The sequence below is a fragment of the Schistocerca serialis genome, chromosome 2 (assembly GCF_023864345.2).
Source record: "Schistocerca serialis cubense isolate TAMUIC-IGC-003099 chromosome 2, iqSchSeri2.2, whole genome shotgun sequence".
Taxonomy (NCBI): Eukaryota; Metazoa; Arthropoda; class Insecta; order Orthoptera; family Acrididae; genus Schistocerca; species Schistocerca serialis.
The window spans coordinates 508337310-508356367 of NC_064639.1; the positions used below are offsets into that span (position 1 = coordinate 508337310).

Sequence of the window (19058 nt, forward strand, 5' to 3'; positions counted from 1 at the left end):
CTTGGGAGATTCAGTTTCCAATAGAAAAACAAATACTGGAGGGGTAAAGTAAACTGATTGAAAATGAAATGGCCAAGATACTGCAGAGACCAAAAAAATTCTGTTTCCTACAAAGAAACAGTGCTGGAAGATATTATATTTCATGAGATCAACATTTCATAAAATTCAAAAGGAAGGCGTCCTCATTTGATCAATATTGTTCAAGATCCCCTGTATACAGATCGTCGACTTGTTAAAAAGCTGAAAAAAGCATATGTTGGAACTTTTGAAATATATTCCTCGACATTACCACTCATTTTATCGATGGTTACCTTCAATAAACCGAAGCACACGTGTATCATCCTCAAAGACAAAAGAAATCAAAAATCCTACTGAGTATGGCAGCGATAATTATGAATATATAGATTAAATTCATCAAAAAGTGCAGTGGGCAGTGACCATAAGTTACAGTTTTTTGGCAAATTGTACTTTTATAGTAAATTACGTAAGTTACTTTCTTCTGTATTCTCACAATAGGTGAGTTCTTGTATTGGCTTTCAATAACAAAAAAAGTCTTTTCATTGTATAAATCACCTGTATTTCTCTGTGTTACTTTTTGAAAACATCTAATTATCTTCAGTTTCATTGTGGAGTGACTTACACTGATTGGCTTCTGAACCCTCCAATTATCAGCAAACCACGATATTTTACGCAACTGAGGGCGACAGGACTACAAATGCTGAAAATGTCACAGTATTTACGGTTACCGCTGGATAATGCTAAATACGCTCTCATGAAAACCGCAGTGATTGCTTGTAAGGCGTAAGAATTTTGAAGTGAACGGGCCATACCGCCAGATTCCAGAAGTGGGCTAAGGCCTGCAGTTGGCGTTCCGTCCCTCTCCACGCAAGAAACAACAATTAATGATATACCTTCAACTTTTCTAGATGATAATTAACATTTCATAACTGCCACAAGTAATTGTCAAGTGGTAATTGGGACAGAATGAAACGTCCTTATATAAGAACTCAGATGGCACTGTTACAGTAGTGAAACACCATGCCGATGAATGTCATTCTCAACGTGGGCGGCCGGCCGCTGTGGCCGAGCGGTTCTAAGCGCTTCAGTCTGGAACCGCGCGATCGCTACGGTCGCAGGATCGTATCCTGCCTCGGGCATGGATGTGTGTGATGTCCTTAGATTAGTTAGGTTTAAGTAGTTCTAAGCTGTAGGGGACCTGAGATTTTAAGTCCCATAGTGCTCAGAGCCATTTGAACCATCAACGTGGTCGAAACATTGACCAGTGTTGAGAGAAGACAACACGCTCACAGACCCACAAAATTTTACATGAACAGCCATAGTAGCGTATGTCAGTATGAAATATATTTAGTTTTGTGTACAAACGAAAGAATTAGTTACTTAGCTAGTGAGATATGACATTATTGCAGATCCCAGGCGGCATACTGGCGAGGCGTTTCAGCCCGAAGCTGGTGTTCGGTCTGAGTAACCTGGCAGCTTGCCTGCTCGCCGTTCTCATCCCATTGGCTGCCAGCGTCGACTATCGAGCCCTCATCGCAGTCAGGGTCTTTCAGGGCATCGTTGCGGTAAGTTACTTTCACTTTGTTAAACGCAGTGGGGCACGCCGCTTTACAAGACAGTGAAGGGTTTTGGAGACGATTTTGAGTCCAGGACCTCGGCTTTGTTATACAAATGCCATATCAAAACAAATCGGGAACCAGCTATCATTTTTCTTCGATTTTTTTTCCTTGGTCCGATGAAATTTAATATTGGAGTAAGCAAGAGAAAGTTAGCATAAGCGGAGACAAAACAAAATGTCTTTCAACATGACTAGCGCATTTCGCTGTCATAGAGTAGGCAGCGAATACTGGGACTGTGTAATCTCAAATGACGTTCCAGCACTTCGAGCTTCTCCTGCGCGAGAGACGATGGCCACAAACAACAATGAGGAGCTCGTTCTGAATCGTCTGTACCGTATGCGCATTTTACTCATCACCCCTTGTGAGACTTAACGTAATTCAGAGGCGGAAGGGAACTCCGCCCATGCACATAAACTGATCAGCCAGAACATTACGGCCACCGAGCTACTATCGATATAATCTCGTCCAGACGATAGCAGCCTCACCTGGCGAGGAATGACTGCTAGTCAGACACATGCACGGTGCATGCAGTTATCAGTGAGCGTGCTGTTCGTGTGTAGAATGTGTGATGTTACAAAATAGAAGTGATGTTGCTATTCAATGGAAAGTTGGAAATTGAGATTTAACTAACTGTTTTATCAATCACAATTGGCGTAAGAATCATGGATTGACCATTGTCATAAAATATTGCATTATGAGATGTGAATAGTTTTTACTTGCGGTTTCGCGTGGCTTGAGGCAGTCACAACTAGCGTGCTATTGATTAAGAAGTTGCGTTATCGTCTTTCTAATTACTTCATGATCGTAGATACGATCATACCCGGTAGTGAAGTTATTGTTATGACAAAAAATTTCCTAAGGGACCAGAAAGTTCTTAAGGGCGCAAAAACAACTGTAACATCACACAAAAGGGAAATTCAATATTAAAGCTGATGCAAGAAGACGATAAAACAGTTTTCTTTTTATCAATGTAACACGCACATTGGACTGCTGATCCTGGAGTCTGTAATATTAGCAAAATGCATAATTAAAATGAAAATAATACTGAGGAGATAATAGAAATGAGCACTGCTAAATGATTCAGTATTCCCAGAACAAATATTTATTATAACTAAAACATATATCGTACCTTAAGCTTAATACTACAATGACGGTAGATTTTTATGTCCGTATCATGTCCATTGAGCGCTCTTTTATATAGCCATTGTCCTCTTGAGTCGCTCGTGCGTCGTCACGGTAAGTTATAACAGTTCTTCAGTTCTTTACACTTCACTCAACTCAGACATACACGTTTTTATACATTTAGTAAAAATTAGATCAGACTGCCACAAATCTGCGTCCGTCTTACTTCAGAAAAACAGTACAAGTTTTTTTAGCGCTCAAGGCTTCATTTGTTCTCCAGCGAACAAAATAGTGAAGGATCGTATAACTATCCGTATTTTTCTGTTTTTATTGCCGCCCAAAGACGACAAATTACATCACTAGAAAATTCCACCGTCGCTATGCGACGCCTCATTATACATTAATCATTATTTACAAACAAGTATTTGCCTTCTGGCTGAAAGTATTAACTACTCGTATTTGCTGTTTTAATGAAGTCAAAAATAGCGAATATCTCATTGCCTCCCATGAGGAGAGAGGGAATGCCGAAGGATTACCTCGATCCTCATGTCCTCATGAGATATTCGTGATTTTTGGTGTGACATTTACATAACGTTACTGGCGTACAAAGTACATAAATTGAAATCACATTTATAAACATATATCAGATATTTATCATTTTTCAAAATAAAGTTTTTCATTCTTTGTTCATCAGTCACTTCATTCCATAATACCAAGATTAACACTTAAGTGCATATTTAAGTTTGGTCCATATTTGCTTATAACAATAAGTGAACGTTCATTTCGCTCTTCAGGGGATAGAATTCAGAAATTACTTTCTCTTGAGCTTAACAACTAATACATGAGTACAGTGAGTGCTTATTTTCACTAAACTAGAGTGGACAATGTTCGAGCATCTGTTGACTCCTTGTGGTTCAATTACAGTTGAATAACGTAGCACTACACTTCGTGATGCTTTCTGTGTTAGCTGTCTACGGCGTTCATCATGCAGTACATCTGTCCTTTCCACTGTGGTGCTAGGAATTCAAGTGGCTTCCCGGGTTTTTATTTACAATATGAAACAGAAGAAGTGGAAAATTATTAGTATGACTTACAAGCTACTGGATACATTTGTTAAGGATCGGGACTGGTCTGGAGTTTAGGGTCTTCCTATAGTGCACATTCATTTTCTTTGTCCATCAAGAGACAGGATTATAATTCATTTTAGCAGTGTTCAGGAGTGCCGGTATTAATGGCTTTAAGGCCTGAGTAATCTAACAATCTACTTCTCACTCATCTTAACTTCAACTCAAGAAAATTGCTTAATTTACATATGAAAATGTAGTCACACAAGTGTACAAATGTCTTTCCTCCAGTATGTACGATTGAAGTCATGGCGGTTAGCAGTTTAAAGTTTGGATTGTTTCGTCACCCACACGTCAGCCACTCACAGCGGCTGCACAGTGTTGCGTGAGCTCCAATACTTAGTATCCGTTCGCGCTCCGGCTGTAACAGAGGTGCTGGTCGTCGATTGCTCCCTTTTTTTTTTTTTTGTGAACTTCGTATCACACGAGTGCATCGATACAAACACCTCGCGCGCGTTTTCCATCGTAGGAGCCAGACACTGAAGCTGCCTCCATACTTCTCTGTCAACTGCCTCCCATGAGGCTCACAGGTAAGTGACGACGAATGTTTTAGCTGTCGCTGCACTTAGAACAACACTGAACTTTGCGTTGCACCTGTTGTCGTAGCCTTGACTTCTTTTTCTTACACTTGCAGTACAACACTACCACTAGTATACAGTGAACAGTTATTTTTATTATGCACGTCGCACTTTAGTGTGCATCTTCACACAGCATTCGTGCTTAGTTCCTTCGCCGATGGAGTTCATTTACAAAACAATCAATTTTGCAGGTTTCCTCCATTGGTACAGAAAGACTCATATTCTACTATTTACAAAAGATCACTTACGAGCTAATATTTACAATTTATGGTCACTCCTTTTGTTAAGTCCAGTGAACAACTGCTTTATGAATGGACTCTCTATATTTCAAGGTTTACTTTCACTAGTGAACCTAAAAATACTCTATCAAATTTTCTTTTGAGGGCTCATCTCCTCGTTATGAAAACTACAGGTTTCGCAACACTCGTTGCATTTATTCTTTAGTGCACCCAAGATCATTTTCTACTGCCACGCAGCATATCTACTACTTAACGAATACGCATTTAACGCCGAATCTTTTTTTTTTTTCTTTGTGCTTTCCTTTGTGCTTGCCAAATTTTTTTTATATTTGAGGGCAGACTGGATAACAGTAGTTCTCCCTCTTCGCTTCATGTACTCAGCAATCGTTCTCTGTTAAAAAAAATAGGGTAACGCGTGTCTACTATTTTTTTTTTGCATGAATGGAATTACCGACAGTTTACTGGGTTTACGCAACCGGTCCATAACAAACATTACCAAAGCTAGCGAAGTTCATCACGCAACGTGTCTCATTTCTCATAAGCACTGCTTTGCCTCGAAGCACACGTGCCTTTTACAAGTCGACCCTTGGTCTGGGTTAATGAACCAGGATCAAAAGGAACGGGCACAAGGAAAATGGATTTCATAAGAGGAGTGTCTTAGGAGACATTTTTGCAATAAAATCTGCATGTAAATAAAATTATCTTAATAAACATAGGCACATATATAAACTTCAACCTCCTTCCTTACAGCATGCTTTGCTACTTCTACATCTTACTCAGGTTATAGTCAATATTAAGTTTAAATATCACTGCATTGCTTGTTCTTTAGATTAGCCTTCAATTAGGGTATTGAATGGTCGCTAGATTACACTACAGATCTTCTGAAGATCTTTACTTGGACTTATTTATGATACAGGGGGCTTGCTGTGTGGTTATTTAGTACTTTTATTCTACTGAAATCAATTCGTCAGCTAACATTCCTCATATACTCTTTACATTGGGCTCAGATCACAGGGAAATAGTTTACTTTCATAGCAATTAGTGGCCTCGTGGAGTACTTACGCTACATTATTGATGCTTCATGGTTTGCCTCTATTTGTACTGTATTTCACCTAACTTAGTTTACTACAGCTTATTGTCTCCTTGCGTGAACGCATGCGGGTTACCACTTGTTTTTACATTTAACAGCACGCTTTAACTGAACTTTAAGCTATTTCTTCTACTCCTGTCCACTGTCTGGACTGTTTGAACATGTACCCTTTTTTTTAAGCAGGTAATTTGGGCTTTTACTACAGAACTTCAAGTACTTACATTACTAAAAATAAATCTATAAATATTCTTGTACCTTGAGAGAAGTGCTTATTTACGCATCCTCCTCCATTTCTCACCTTTACATATTTTATTTAGCTCCGGGCAATCACCTCGCAAGCACTTTTTTTTTTCTTAATACTAACTTAAAATTAAATTGAAATTCTTGGTGCAACCTCAATTTCCTGCTTCAGCTTGTTGAAGAAATATCAGTTCAATGTCCATCACTATAAACAATTTTTCCATACATAGCATTTAATACTTAAGGTTTACATGTAGTAGCCGTTACCATGTAGTCAGTACGCTGTTCAACACAATACTTATCATTAACAGTTCACACAAGGAAATTTCCAGTAAGCAAGAGGTAAGAAACCAAAACATATTCTATCTGCAGTTGAGGCTGTGTCTGTAAACTAACTCTTTGTTTCAATGGACCAGTCGCTCCCGATATGGAGCAACCCTGAATCGGCAATGATAAAACTTTTGAAACAGAAGACACCTGTCTGAAGAGACATGGTGACATGACATTGATGTTTGCTCCTGTATCAACAATGGCTGTGAAAGGAATGTTGGCAATAGAAATCTTAATCGCAGCCTGGACCTGTTCATCATAAATGTTGTTAATGTCTTGAGCTTCTTTGTCACGTGCAAGGTCATCTCGTAAGTCGGTCTCATGGTCGTACCGTATCGCATTAACATACTCAGAATCAGTGTATTCGTTAGTGCCCCCACTCAAAATCCGCAGCGACCTCTTGGAGGCTGAAAGGCGCTGCCTCTAATTTTCCGCACGATGTTTAACCTGTTTGTCATTCATGGCCTTAAGTGTTTGTTCCGTTTCATATTGGTGCTGGTTATGTGGTACAAATGCCGGTGTAAAGGGGTCAAATCCACTGGGTGCATTCACTTGTGAATAGAATACTTGAGAAGGCTGATGTCGCCCGATCTTTTGGTTGCCGGCAAAACCATTTCCTTGTGAAGGAAAGTTCGCATTTGGTGCCATTTGAAAATTGTTCCGCGGTCCTCTATCCTGTGAATAGTTGTTCTTATGTTGTGCTGGGTGGCCTCCGCCTTGCCCATGCCACTTGCTATATTTCGACCTATAACTTTGATTGTACACTGGCCCATTTGAAAAATTACCACTAGTTTGTGGAGAATTTCCATACTGCTCAGGCGCAGAATTAAAGGGTGGGTTTCCGTACTGATGTTGTACCTGGTGGTTGTAAATTGGGTGGTATCTCTGCTGATTACTGTAATTGGTTTTCTGCTTCCGTTTAAAGTTATTGCCGTTTGCGTTTTGATAACCGCTGGCAGGTTGGTAACAGCGGTCGCAGTGGCTCGCTCTCTCCTTGGGCGCATTGTTGTCCGCGTGCGATGCATTCTGCTGGCTGCCAGGGAAGAATTTGCCGCTGCCAACCTTGGAGCGCACATCCTCGCTAATTAAATCTAAGGAATCCAGCACAGAAAGGAATACATCCGTGTCTTCTTCGGACACATTTACTAGTTTCTCTCTAATAGACACAGGGAGTTTGCTTTTGAGAATCATAATTACGTCCTTGGAAGAAATCGGAGAATCCCAGAATTTAATTTTTGCTAGATACTTCTCAAAGTATCGCCGGAGACTTCCATGCTTCTCATTGAAAATTTCCGCACCATACACCTCCTTCCTTAATCTTTGCTGTACCCCATTACTCCAAAATTTTGCCAAGAACATTTTCTCAAACTCTTCATAATTCCTACACGTGTCTACCATTTCCGTTCCCCATAATGCTGCATCACCAGAAATAAAGCCAGTGACGAACTGAATACGCTGTCTGTCTGTCCAGCTCCTGGGAAATATGCCGGAAAAATTCTTTAGGAACACGATGGGGTGTATTTCTCGCTTCTGCGGATGAAAAACAGGAAAAGTGCGATGCTTAATCACACTTTCCTCTTGCATTAAACTCACAATTGTGGGCGGATCATTTAGTTTCCCTACTCGGGACTCAACAGGACTGTTGTTTTGCATGTAATCAGGCGGTGAACGATAAGGAGTTGACTGACATTCGTCACCGTCTAAAGAGTTGTTCCCTATAGTTTGCGTATGTGTGTGCGGATTTTCTACCCAGTTTCTCAGCATTCTGACTTCGTCCACTACTTGCTGCTTCCACTCGGGAAGATCCCGTGTAAGTGTCCTCCGAATCTGTCCCAATTCAGAAACCACTGTGTCTCCAGACTTACCAGGAGCAGCTAAGATTTCATAAGTTACATCCTTGACAGTCTCCCTAAGCTCCTCCCTGACCTTCTTTTCGATAAAAATATCTTTACCCTTTATCCATTCACTGTAGTGTTCCGACAATGCTTCCGCGTGTGCTTTCACGGTGCTCTTAACCTGTTCTTCGATATTGATTGAGTCTATCTGCCTCGACAGATCCTCTACTACACCTTCAATGTCAGATACTGCATTTCTAACTGAGTTTATTTCTTTGGTAGCTGCCTGAATTTTTGTGTTTAATGTTCCACATACTTCAGCTATTTCACTTTTCACCTGTTTCTTCATTTTCTGAATTTGATCACTGATCTTAGTTTGCACCTCACCCAAATGGGTATTTAATTCAGCCGTAATTTCTTTATGCAGATCTGTTTTGATTGTGCCTAGCTCTGTTTTTAATGATTCGCTTATAGCATCTAGTCGGGCGTTAACAGTCTCATTTTGTGTTTTTATAGTCTCATTTTGTGTTTTTATAGTCTCATTTTGTGTTTTTATATTCTCATTTACTGCGTCAAACTGTTGTTTCAGCATTTCCATTAACGCACCGAGGTCATTTGTAGCTGCAGCGGGACGAGTTTGGACTTCAGGGTCACTTTCCCCTGTTACAGACATGGTTAGTTCAGTTTCCACACGGGAACCTACCGTTCGCGATCGTAAAGGGTATGGAATACTATTAACGTCTTCACTCCCGTCTCCTGTTGTCACCTGTCTCTGTTTACTATCTGCCATTTTCGTCAGTAAATCAGGTGCTACGCAAGGCTTTCGTCGTTTGTCAGTGACGTGGTGAGTCCGCTAAGAGCACCACTCTCGCGTGAGCAACAAATGAAATTCTGTCTGGCGAGAAGACAAGATGGAACCTAAACGTTTCAGACAAATGAATGAAGATGCTCTTCACTGCAAATTGCACACACTATCCTCCATGTTGAAAATGTAATACAGGTATACTAACAATGGGGAGAAATAATTTCTATTATCAGACTACGAAGAATTTTACTTTGAAAGATAAAATAAAGCAGATTTTCTATAGCGGGAAGGAGATAGAAAGGATGTGGATCGACTTGGAAAAGCAACGTTGCTACTGAAGCACTACACTGCGTATGCAAAATTCTGACTTACTTTTTGATGGCTTGAATACCGCTATGTTGTCTCAGCAAATTCACGTCTCTTTTCTTTTCTTTTCTCGCGGTAATTAAACTGCATTATTGACCGTTATTCTCACAGAGAGACGATGTGTACATGAAACGACAGAACATTTATTAACACAAGCACATAGAAAATTTTCCAAGAATTTGAACTAATTTTTGGTCAAGTCCCTGTTCGGGCGCCAAGTGTGATGTTACAAAATAGAAGTGATGTTGCTATTCAATGGAAAGTTGGAAATTGAGATTTAACTGTTTTATCAATCACAATTGGCGTAAGAATCATGGATTGACCATTGTCATAAAATATTGCATTATGAGATGTGAATAGTTTTTACTTGCGGTTTCGCGTGGCTTGAGGCAGTCACAACTAGCGTGCTATTGATTAAGAAGTTGCGTTATCGTCTTTCTAATTACTTCATGATCGTAGATACGATCATACCCGGTAGTGAAGTTATTGTTATGACAAAAAAATTTCCTAAGGGACCAGAAAGTTCTTAAGGGCGCAAAAACAACTGTAACATCACACAAAAGGGAAATTCAATATTAAAGCTGATGCAAGAAGACGATAAAACAGTTTTCTTTTTATCAATGTAACACGCACATTGGACTGCTGATCCTGGAGTCTGTAATATTAGCAAAATGCATAATTAAAATGAAAATAATACTGAGGAGATAATAGAAATGAGCACTGCTAAATGATTCAGTATTCCCAGAACAAATATTTATTATAACTAAAACATACATCGTACCTTAAGCTTAATACTACAATGACGGTAGATTTTTATGTCCGTATCATGTCCATTGAGCGCTCTTTTATATAGCCATTGTCCTCTTGAGTCGCTCGTGCGTCGTCACGGTAAGTTATAACAGTTCTTCAGTTCTTTACACTTCACTTCTATTTTGTAACATCACAAATGGTATAGCCTCGCGATGTATCTGAGTTTGTCAGAGAGTAGTAGTAGTAGAGGGGTTTTGTGGGCGCACGACAGCAAGGTCTTTAGCGCCCGTTCAGTAACCTAGGGAGACGGGTGTCAAGAAAAATCCCAGAACAGGAATATAAAACGGAACATAAAACACGGTAACAATCGTTGAAAAATATGTGCTCATCCACACCGAAGCGTGGGATGAAGCAGGGTGTCAACAGTAAAACATGGACAACACAGGAAGAAAATGATAGAGGGAGCTAAAACAATGTAGCAGATTGAAGTGGCTGGCTGACCACAAGGAAAAAGGGGAGGAGTCAGCCACCCTGCAATACACTAAAACCTCCAGCCTAAAAGTTTAGGCCAGAGTCCAGACACGTCACAAAACTTAAAAACCCTAGACACACACGTCTCATCCTTAGCTAAAACAGAAGGCAGATCCCCATCAACTTGTGCTTCTGCCCGTGCATCACGGTATAAAATGCAGTCTTTTAAAATGTGCCGGACAGAGATGTGCACACCACAAGCATCACAAAACGGAGGATCCTCCCGCCGTAATAAAAAGCTATGTGTGAGAGGACAGTGCCCGATCCGAAGACGTGTGAGGGCCACCTCTTCCCGCCTGAGCAACCGGCAGGAGGAGCGCCACGGCCGAGTGGTTGACTTTACCGACCGCAGTTTATTGGCCGTCACCGCCAGCCATTCGTCCTCCCACAACTCCATGCACTTCCTGTGGAGTGCAGCAATGACCGACTGCAAGTGGATGGGACACTGGACCACATCCTGCTCTCTGGAGGCCTCCTTGGCAGCCCGATCAGCCTGTTCATTGCCCCATATGCCGACATGACCAGGCACCCAGCAGAAGGATACCTCTTTACCCCGCCGTTGGAGCAAGTACAGATGGTCATATATCAGCTGGACCATCTCTTCAGTCGGGTATAGGTTCTGCAGTGATTGTAAGGCACTAAGAGAATCGGAGCAGAGAAGAAATCGATCGCCCCGAACACGATGCATCAGCTCCAGTGCCTTCAGGATCGCGTGGAGCTCCGCTGCGAAAACGGTATATTCAGCAGGGAGGCGAATCCGGGTAACATGATCAGGGAACACCACAGAACAGCCAAGGAAATTCTCCTGTTTGGAGCCATCGGTGTAAACGACAGTGAAACCGTGATGCACATCTAAAATGTTAAAAAACAGTGACTGGAAGCAATTGTGATGATCCAGAGGCTCGGCACAAGCATTTCGGAAACTGCACGAATTTTCGGGTGTTCGAGAAGGGCTGTTGTTGTAAAATTTCTGTCTTTGCAGCCATCATATTCAGATACAAGAAGCTCTTGTTGGAGCAGTTCAGAAAGCAACAGTGGCAATATGACGTAATGTGGTGCGAGGTACCGATGACACGGTTTTTTTCTGTACGGGTTTTGTGAGAAAGACCGCTTAAATTGTAGTCCTTCTCCGCAATTGGTTGCTGCGTTTGGTAGTTGCGCGCGAAAATGATAAACTTCTATTATTAAAATTAGTAGAACTAAACAGCGTATTTACTTGCGTTTCATATTAAAGCATCTCTCAGTAGTGTGCTATCATTCCATTATTTCACAAGTACTAATAACCGGCAGACTAATAAACAGTAGCTAAACGAAAAGGCAGACAAAGCACTTCGGTGATCTTCGGATCGCGCCTGACTTGGATGGCGGATGAAGTGGATCGGCTTTAAGACAGAGCTGCTTCGGCAGTGTCGGAGAACAGACATGTTCTCGGCCGCTGTCAGGGTCTGTTAAATCAGTTAAGGCTTTACTAGCCACCTATGGTTTGTAATTGTGATAGCTGGTTCGGCAGTCTCGGAGGACACACAAGTTGTCTGCTGCGCTCGGCATCAGGTGAAGACTTTATTAGCAATGTATGGTTATATGGACATGTAGTTGAGAACAGTGTGATAGTATTTACGGAAATGCGTAGTTCGTTATTTTCTCGAAGAACGGAAATTATTAGTGACTCTAAAGTGTAATGTAATTGTGCAGTTTCTCGTGTTTTGCCAATAAAAAAAGAGTGGTGTCCCATATATCCAACCTAATTAGAATTTTAATTGTTCACATAATACCAGTTCCTCGCTAAGAATTTGTTACAGCCTCAAGATAATGGATCCCAGACCTGTATGCTGTTTTCTGGGCAGGGGACAAGAAGTCCGGGTTGGTGAACATTTATTAGAAGTTATGCATTTCATTCAGGGCGGTGGAATCAAATAGGCAGCTCGCGTGCTGCAGCCTTAGAGCCAGTGACCGTCATCTGTGGTAAAGCAGAGGAGATATGAAGGAGAGAAATTTTCGAGAGAGAGAGTTCATAATACGCACGTATATATAATCCTCTCTCTCCCTGCCTCCCTTTTTCAACTAGCCGTATTGTGAGTGTTTTCAATGCATGGCGAAACCAAGCTGAAAAGTCCACATGCCATGGAGTTGGGCAGCCAGCCCCCATAACAGATGTCGGACGTTGTAAGCAAACTTGCTGGGCGAGTTAATCAAACATTACTGTGAAACCTCTCCAAAGTACAAATTCCAAAGTCACAAATTGTTTCAGTTAATGATACTAAAATTTGCATTATCGATTTTTAGAACAATGAAGTATTAAAACTTCAAACATTATTTTATGATTCAGCACAATATAAAAATTTACTGTCGTCTTACTACAGCACATAAACAATGATAACGATGGCCCTTAATAAATAAGCCATTACAGTGTCACGTTAATTGACGCAAACTATGGTAAGGGGCACAGCTTAACATCGTTCACCTGCTTAACTTGCGTAAATAATTGTTCACATTTACGTGATTATCAACAGCTTTGGAAGCGCATTTGGGTTCAGGAACGAATTCTGATCTTTATTTGGGCTGTAGTTATATCATCTTCGAATTTGTACAAATCGTTTCTGAAAATCATTTTCTCGACACGTGCACCGCTCGTGTTACTACTAGTGTCAGCCATGTTTTAGTACTTACCATTGTTTGCATATTCAAATCATCAAAAATTTATCTTAAGCGAGAATTTGAAATCAGAGCTGTCATTTTACGGTTTGTCGTTGACGTACCAGCTTATGTGAATAAAGCATGTTTTACAAGCAATAGTCGTGTTTTTCATCGGCTGTTGCTTACCATTGTTTACTGCCTTAGTCACCATATATGTCTTAACACTCCAGAGAAATCTATTGTGACTGCACTGACATGCAGTTCAGTAGCTTGCGGAGTGAGTATGTAGAGAGGGTATAAAAGATTATCACGAGCCATAATTTTATTTCATTGTTATGTTGTTGAAGATATTGCAGAACGGCCGTCAGAAGTTTTACTATCAGGTTTTGATAATGACATGAGCTATAGCAAACGCATATGAACGATCAGATTGTTTGGAGCTCATAACATTGGCTACAGTTGAGTTTTAAATAATTAATAATCAACTTAATCCAGTATTCCTATCGATACAGCAATAATTATTGTCACTGATACCAAATATGCTCCTGTGCCTGCGTTCATAACGACTGTAAGTATATGGAGTGGTCATACAATAAAATCATATTAATCGAATTTATAATACAGCATTAATTATTGCTAATGCTGTGAAGCATTCACCTTTCCCACTTTTCTGACAAATAATATGTGAGATAATATAAAATTTTGGAAAAATTAAAATGTACAAGGTGTTCCACTATTCCTATTACAGGCTTCTAAGGGTTTTAGAGGGGACTTAGCAGATAAAGTTTTGACAGGGAACGCAGTCGGGAAATGTACCGTTTGCTTGCAAAATAAGTTTGAAGATGAACTCGCTTTTAAATCTCCCGCTTTATTTCCTGCCCGGGACCCCTTATCCGAACTTCATGTACTAAGTCCCCTCTACAAGCCCTAGCAGCCTGTAATAGGAATTGCGAAGCACCCAGCATACAACTGGTCTCCAAAGAATAAACGCGAATCCAACATATACGTATTATAAATGCGAAAGTTGTATGTGAGCATGTTTGTTACTCCTTCACGCTGAAACAGCTGGACTGATTTGTATGAAATTTGGAATGGAATTAGCTTGTACCTTAAATTAACACTTAGGCTACTTTTAAAACTGTGTAGTACAAGATATTTATTGATATGAAGAACATAGCCCGAGATGTGGAACAATAATTACTCTTCGAAGAAGCTATTTACTCTTTGACTTTCGAACTGTATCGTATTTGTGAAAATGCTTTTATTGTTTAATACGTCCTACATAATACGATTCAACGCAATGAAGACAATGCTTATACAATCCTCAAAGTGTTTAATCCATACTTCGAAGCAAGCCGCTGAGCGTGTGGCGTATCTTACCAGTATATCTTATGAGACCTTGTCAAATGAATGCATTAAGTTTAGTGTGGTGATTAGTTTCTTCCTTAAGTAAACGAGTGAGTTGTAAGCGGCATGTACTCTTGTTCTGTCAGCTTCTCCCATCGTCTCAAAATTTGGTGGTTTTTCCGATGTCGCGTGGTTTACTGGGGCGCAAGTGACTCGAGCCTCAATAAAAAGAATACTACCGCCATGATAAACTTTAGTAAACACAGTCACAGTTAATACATGGTTAATACCAGCAATCGCGCTTGTATTCTCATAGATTAAGACTCTTATGTCAAAGACACTACTGTATAGCTACGCTCTTGATGACAAATTGCTTGAAACATATCTACCATCAAATATCTAGGAGTAATTATCCAGAGCGACCGTAAGTGGAATGACCACGAATTGTGATCCATTCAGAATATATTTACAGTTAGATTACTATCATACTTGAAACGTATTTCATTAGTATATACGAAGCATATCTGTCTGATGACAGAGTCGCCGCCTTGGTGCCAAAGGACCCGGGTTCGATTCTTGGTATCTCCTCGGATTTTTCTGAAATAGAAAGGTTTGGAACAGGACTCGCTCAGCCTGCCGTGGCCAAATGAGGAGCTGCTTGGATAAAAAAAAAAAGCAGCAGTATCATCAACATTCATCTACTGGCCATAACGGCTGGAGGGACTGGCGACATACTGGTCACACATTCAGCAATCACAAATCACTCCTCTTACTGCTTTGTAGGCAGCAACCAACAATCACCCTGTCGAAAAAGGCCTAAGGCTTAATGTATGAGTGGTGTTTACATTTATGTTTGCATTTTTTTGTGTTATAAATAAGATTATGGAAACCATTTCTTTGAGTTAAAGATCAAAAATTCCACCCTCTAACAACCCTACCACAACAAAGGTCAGAATTTAATAACGATTGTGGTGTTGCTCACGCTGCTAAATACTGCATTTTCTGGCAACAACTAAGTTATTATGTGCCAGGTGTTATTAGAGCACAGTTAATGAAATCATTTCATGTAATAATGAAAAAAAACTAGGCACTCATCTTTTCGTATTTCCCACGCTGGTCTCATCGTAAAATCATGGCTCAATCGTCGAAAATCTAGGTAGTGATGATTCCAAGCTCGGATGCAAAGAGGCCTAGGTTTTATTCTGCCATTTAAAAGTTTTGTAGATGCGCTTCACAAACCATTCTTGGAGATTAAACCTTTCAAAGTTAGCACAATAGTGATGTAAAAAAAATAATCAGCACTCCGAATTTAAGTTACACTTCCTTTTAATTGCTTTTATTGAAATATCACGTGACACACTAACATCACTTCACAATACAAGACATACTTGAAAACATCTTCCTCACAGTCACTGTTAAAGTTCGCATTTTATAAGCTGACTACAATATGCGTCTTTCCAACATGACGTCCAAGACTTGGCCGCCTCAAGGTCCGACTCTCTAACAACTAACTAATAATCGCTTACAGAATGAGATTTTCACTCTGCAGCGGAGTGTGCGCTGATATGAAACTTCCTGGCAGATTAAAACTGTTTGCCTGACCGAGACTCGAACCGGGACCCTTGCCTTTCGCGGGCAATAATAATAATCGCTTACGCGCCCAAAAATCAGAATTACAAGTACGTCAAAGATCATAGTGACAAAAGAAAGAATACACATAAGAATAATATCATTGCCATACAAACATATCGATGTATCACAAATGAAATCAAATCTGAATGTTGTCTCAGAAATATGTTAACTACTTCACAGAAACACAGTAGAATATTACTGGTATCGAGAGGTTCAGGTGAGGTGCCGTAATGGTTACGTAATTGAAGTACCATTACAACCCGCACATCACTACATCCAGTTTTCCGAACGAGCTAGGAAATAAAGTTGAAAATGTGCGCATCTTGAACCATACCGTCTAAAATAACTGACAAAAACTTCCATTCATTATTACTCTTAGAATACGATGAAACATAACTTAAACTTTTCCAAAACGCTTGCTCAACTTTAATGTCAAACTCCGTTTGCTTAGTAAACTTCGTTTGCTTATGGACCTCCAACATAGTGATCAACGATTCGTTATCTACAGAATTAAACAAGAATCACAATTAACAGAGTGTATTACATTAAAGTGCATGATAAATTGTTTGACAAACGTTGACAGCGATAAGCTAATGTCTTGGTACCCTGGACAAGGAATGTGGAACATGATTCAGGTAAACCCATCCCAGAATAAAATAATTATATACGCGGAAGTTTTACCGAGATTGCCGAAGGGTTAGTGTTTTTAAAAAGTGAAAGCTCTATTGGAGGGTGTGCATTTGCATCTGTGACCGGGGTTGAAAGCATATTGAACGGCAAACTGGAAGCAAGTCTTCAGAATGAAGGCTGAAATTACTCAATCTCCGTGAAACTGTCTCGACTGCCCCTACAATTCGTCTCGCTGATGCGGCTCGATCTCACCATGCTAATCTACAAGAGGAGGCTGAAGTGAGTGCAGGTTCAGCTATTGACTTCGTACCAACAACTTGCATATGCATCTAAGCTCAAATCATCGGGAAAAAATGTGTAAGTCTGGATTTCCCTCTTTATGCAAGTCATCATTGAACACAAACACTACAAATAGTATCATTTTGATTTGCTGAGTGGTATACGCTATGAGCGCCAAAGAGTGAAAACTTGTCTTAAAAGAAGCTGGCCTCCTTCTCTTACTCTCACTTGAGGCATTTAACCAGTAACACGCTACCTAACAGGTGGTGCTGAGAAACTGTGTCCTGTTCCCTCTCTGTGTGTCTGTCTATGGCCAATGAGCATGGACATCTGCAGCACAGCCGTATTTTTCTCTCCAATTTTTAAATTGCTTACGTTACCCGATCGAAGCTGTTTTTATATTGTTTTAAACATTTTGTTTTTCAGTGTCTGAGCGCAGTGGCGGCGTCTCTGTTCCCGCTCCATTCATGGATGTTGTAGCCAGTGGTGTGTATATTTCGAAGAAGTCCTGCTTTCTACCATACTGTTCGCAAAAGCGTACTTCTAGGTGTTCGCCGAAATGGCACGTTCCGCTTCTGCCACACAGCGCTCATTAAAAGCAGACTCCGGTGTTCTGGCGCCACGGGAGAAGCTATCTCTGTTGTGACCTTTAGTGTCCGGTGCCCAGAACAGCTCTTCAAAGCACTGGCCAGTCTGGTCACCTGGGGAGGACACCCGTCTGTGAGCCTCCTGCGAATTCGACCGAGGGCTGCTTCCCTCAGCGGATTTTATGACCTACAACGTGCCTGCTCGCTCGCAGCTAAGGACAACTTGCTTTCATGAAGGCTTCTTATTTGAGTAAACTGTGGTGTCACCGCCAGACGCCACACTTGCTGGGTGGTAGCCTTTAAATCGGCCGCGGTCCGTTAGTATACGTCGGACCCGCGTGTCGCCACTATGTGATTGCAGACCGAGCGCCGCCACACGGCAGGTCTAGTCTAGAGAGACTCCCTAGCACTCGCCCCAGTTGTACAGTCGACCTTGCTAGCGATGGTTCACTGACTACATCCGTTCTCGTTAGCCGAGACGACAGTTTAGCATAGCCTTCAGCTACGTCATTTCCTACGACCTAGCAAGGCGCCATATTCAGTTACTATGTCTTTTGAACAGATAATATTGTGACTCATGTACCGTCAAGAGTGACGTTCATCATTAATGGATTAAAGTTAAGTATCAAACTAATTACGTCCGCTTTCTGAATTCTAATTTCTTGTCATGTTCCAGACCTCACGTCAGTATAGTTCTTCCCTCCTCATGCCAGCCTGCGTGAGCTAAAACGTTCGGCCTCCTCTAGTAACACGGTGTTGGCTCTTCTGCCAACACAACATGAACATACCATTCAGTATGCAAATGTTATCAACATTAGTTAAGTATTGGCAATCACTGGTACTGATACACATTTTATTATTATTTTATCTTATTATTCCTGGTTTCACATTAGCAATGGGACAGTTTGGGCAAAATGGTCACGCAGGTTATGTAGCAATTTGTAAAGGATTCAGCAATGTTGAATCTGCCATTTAACAGAAGAGCAAGAAGCATTTCTCCGAATGCGCCAGAAATCCGCAGTAGATTGAAAGTCTGTATTGATGACCAAGGGACATACCCCTCCCCTGTGGATGCCTGTGAGGTATATCTATCGAGTAGCCAACAAAAAATGAACCCTCGCTCCATTCGGACGCTCATGAAGTATATGTATGGAGTCGCCAACAGGAAATGGGAATTAGGATATAATTTTTTACACCCGCGTTATATTTGCTTCTATGGCCGAAACCTTAATCTGTTAGATTTATTTACTCTGTTTTTGCTCTTTTATTTATTAGTAACGGCAATGACGAATAACTGTTGCT

The 19058-nt window shown here is 40.8% G+C and overlaps 1 protein-coding gene across 1 annotated transcript in view; it reads left to right on the forward strand.

Moving 5' to 3' along the window:
- The window catches only part of LOC126456156 (putative inorganic phosphate cotransporter), a 243969-nt gene that overhangs the window by 119425 nt on the left and 105486 nt on the right, over window positions 1-19058 (forward strand). Inside the window, exon 6 of the mRNA XM_050091910.1 lies at window positions 1428-1583. Within this exon, the coding sequence (XP_049947867.1) occupies window positions 1428-1583 (156 nt within the window). The remainder of the gene's footprint in view (window positions 1-1427; window positions 1584-19058) is intronic.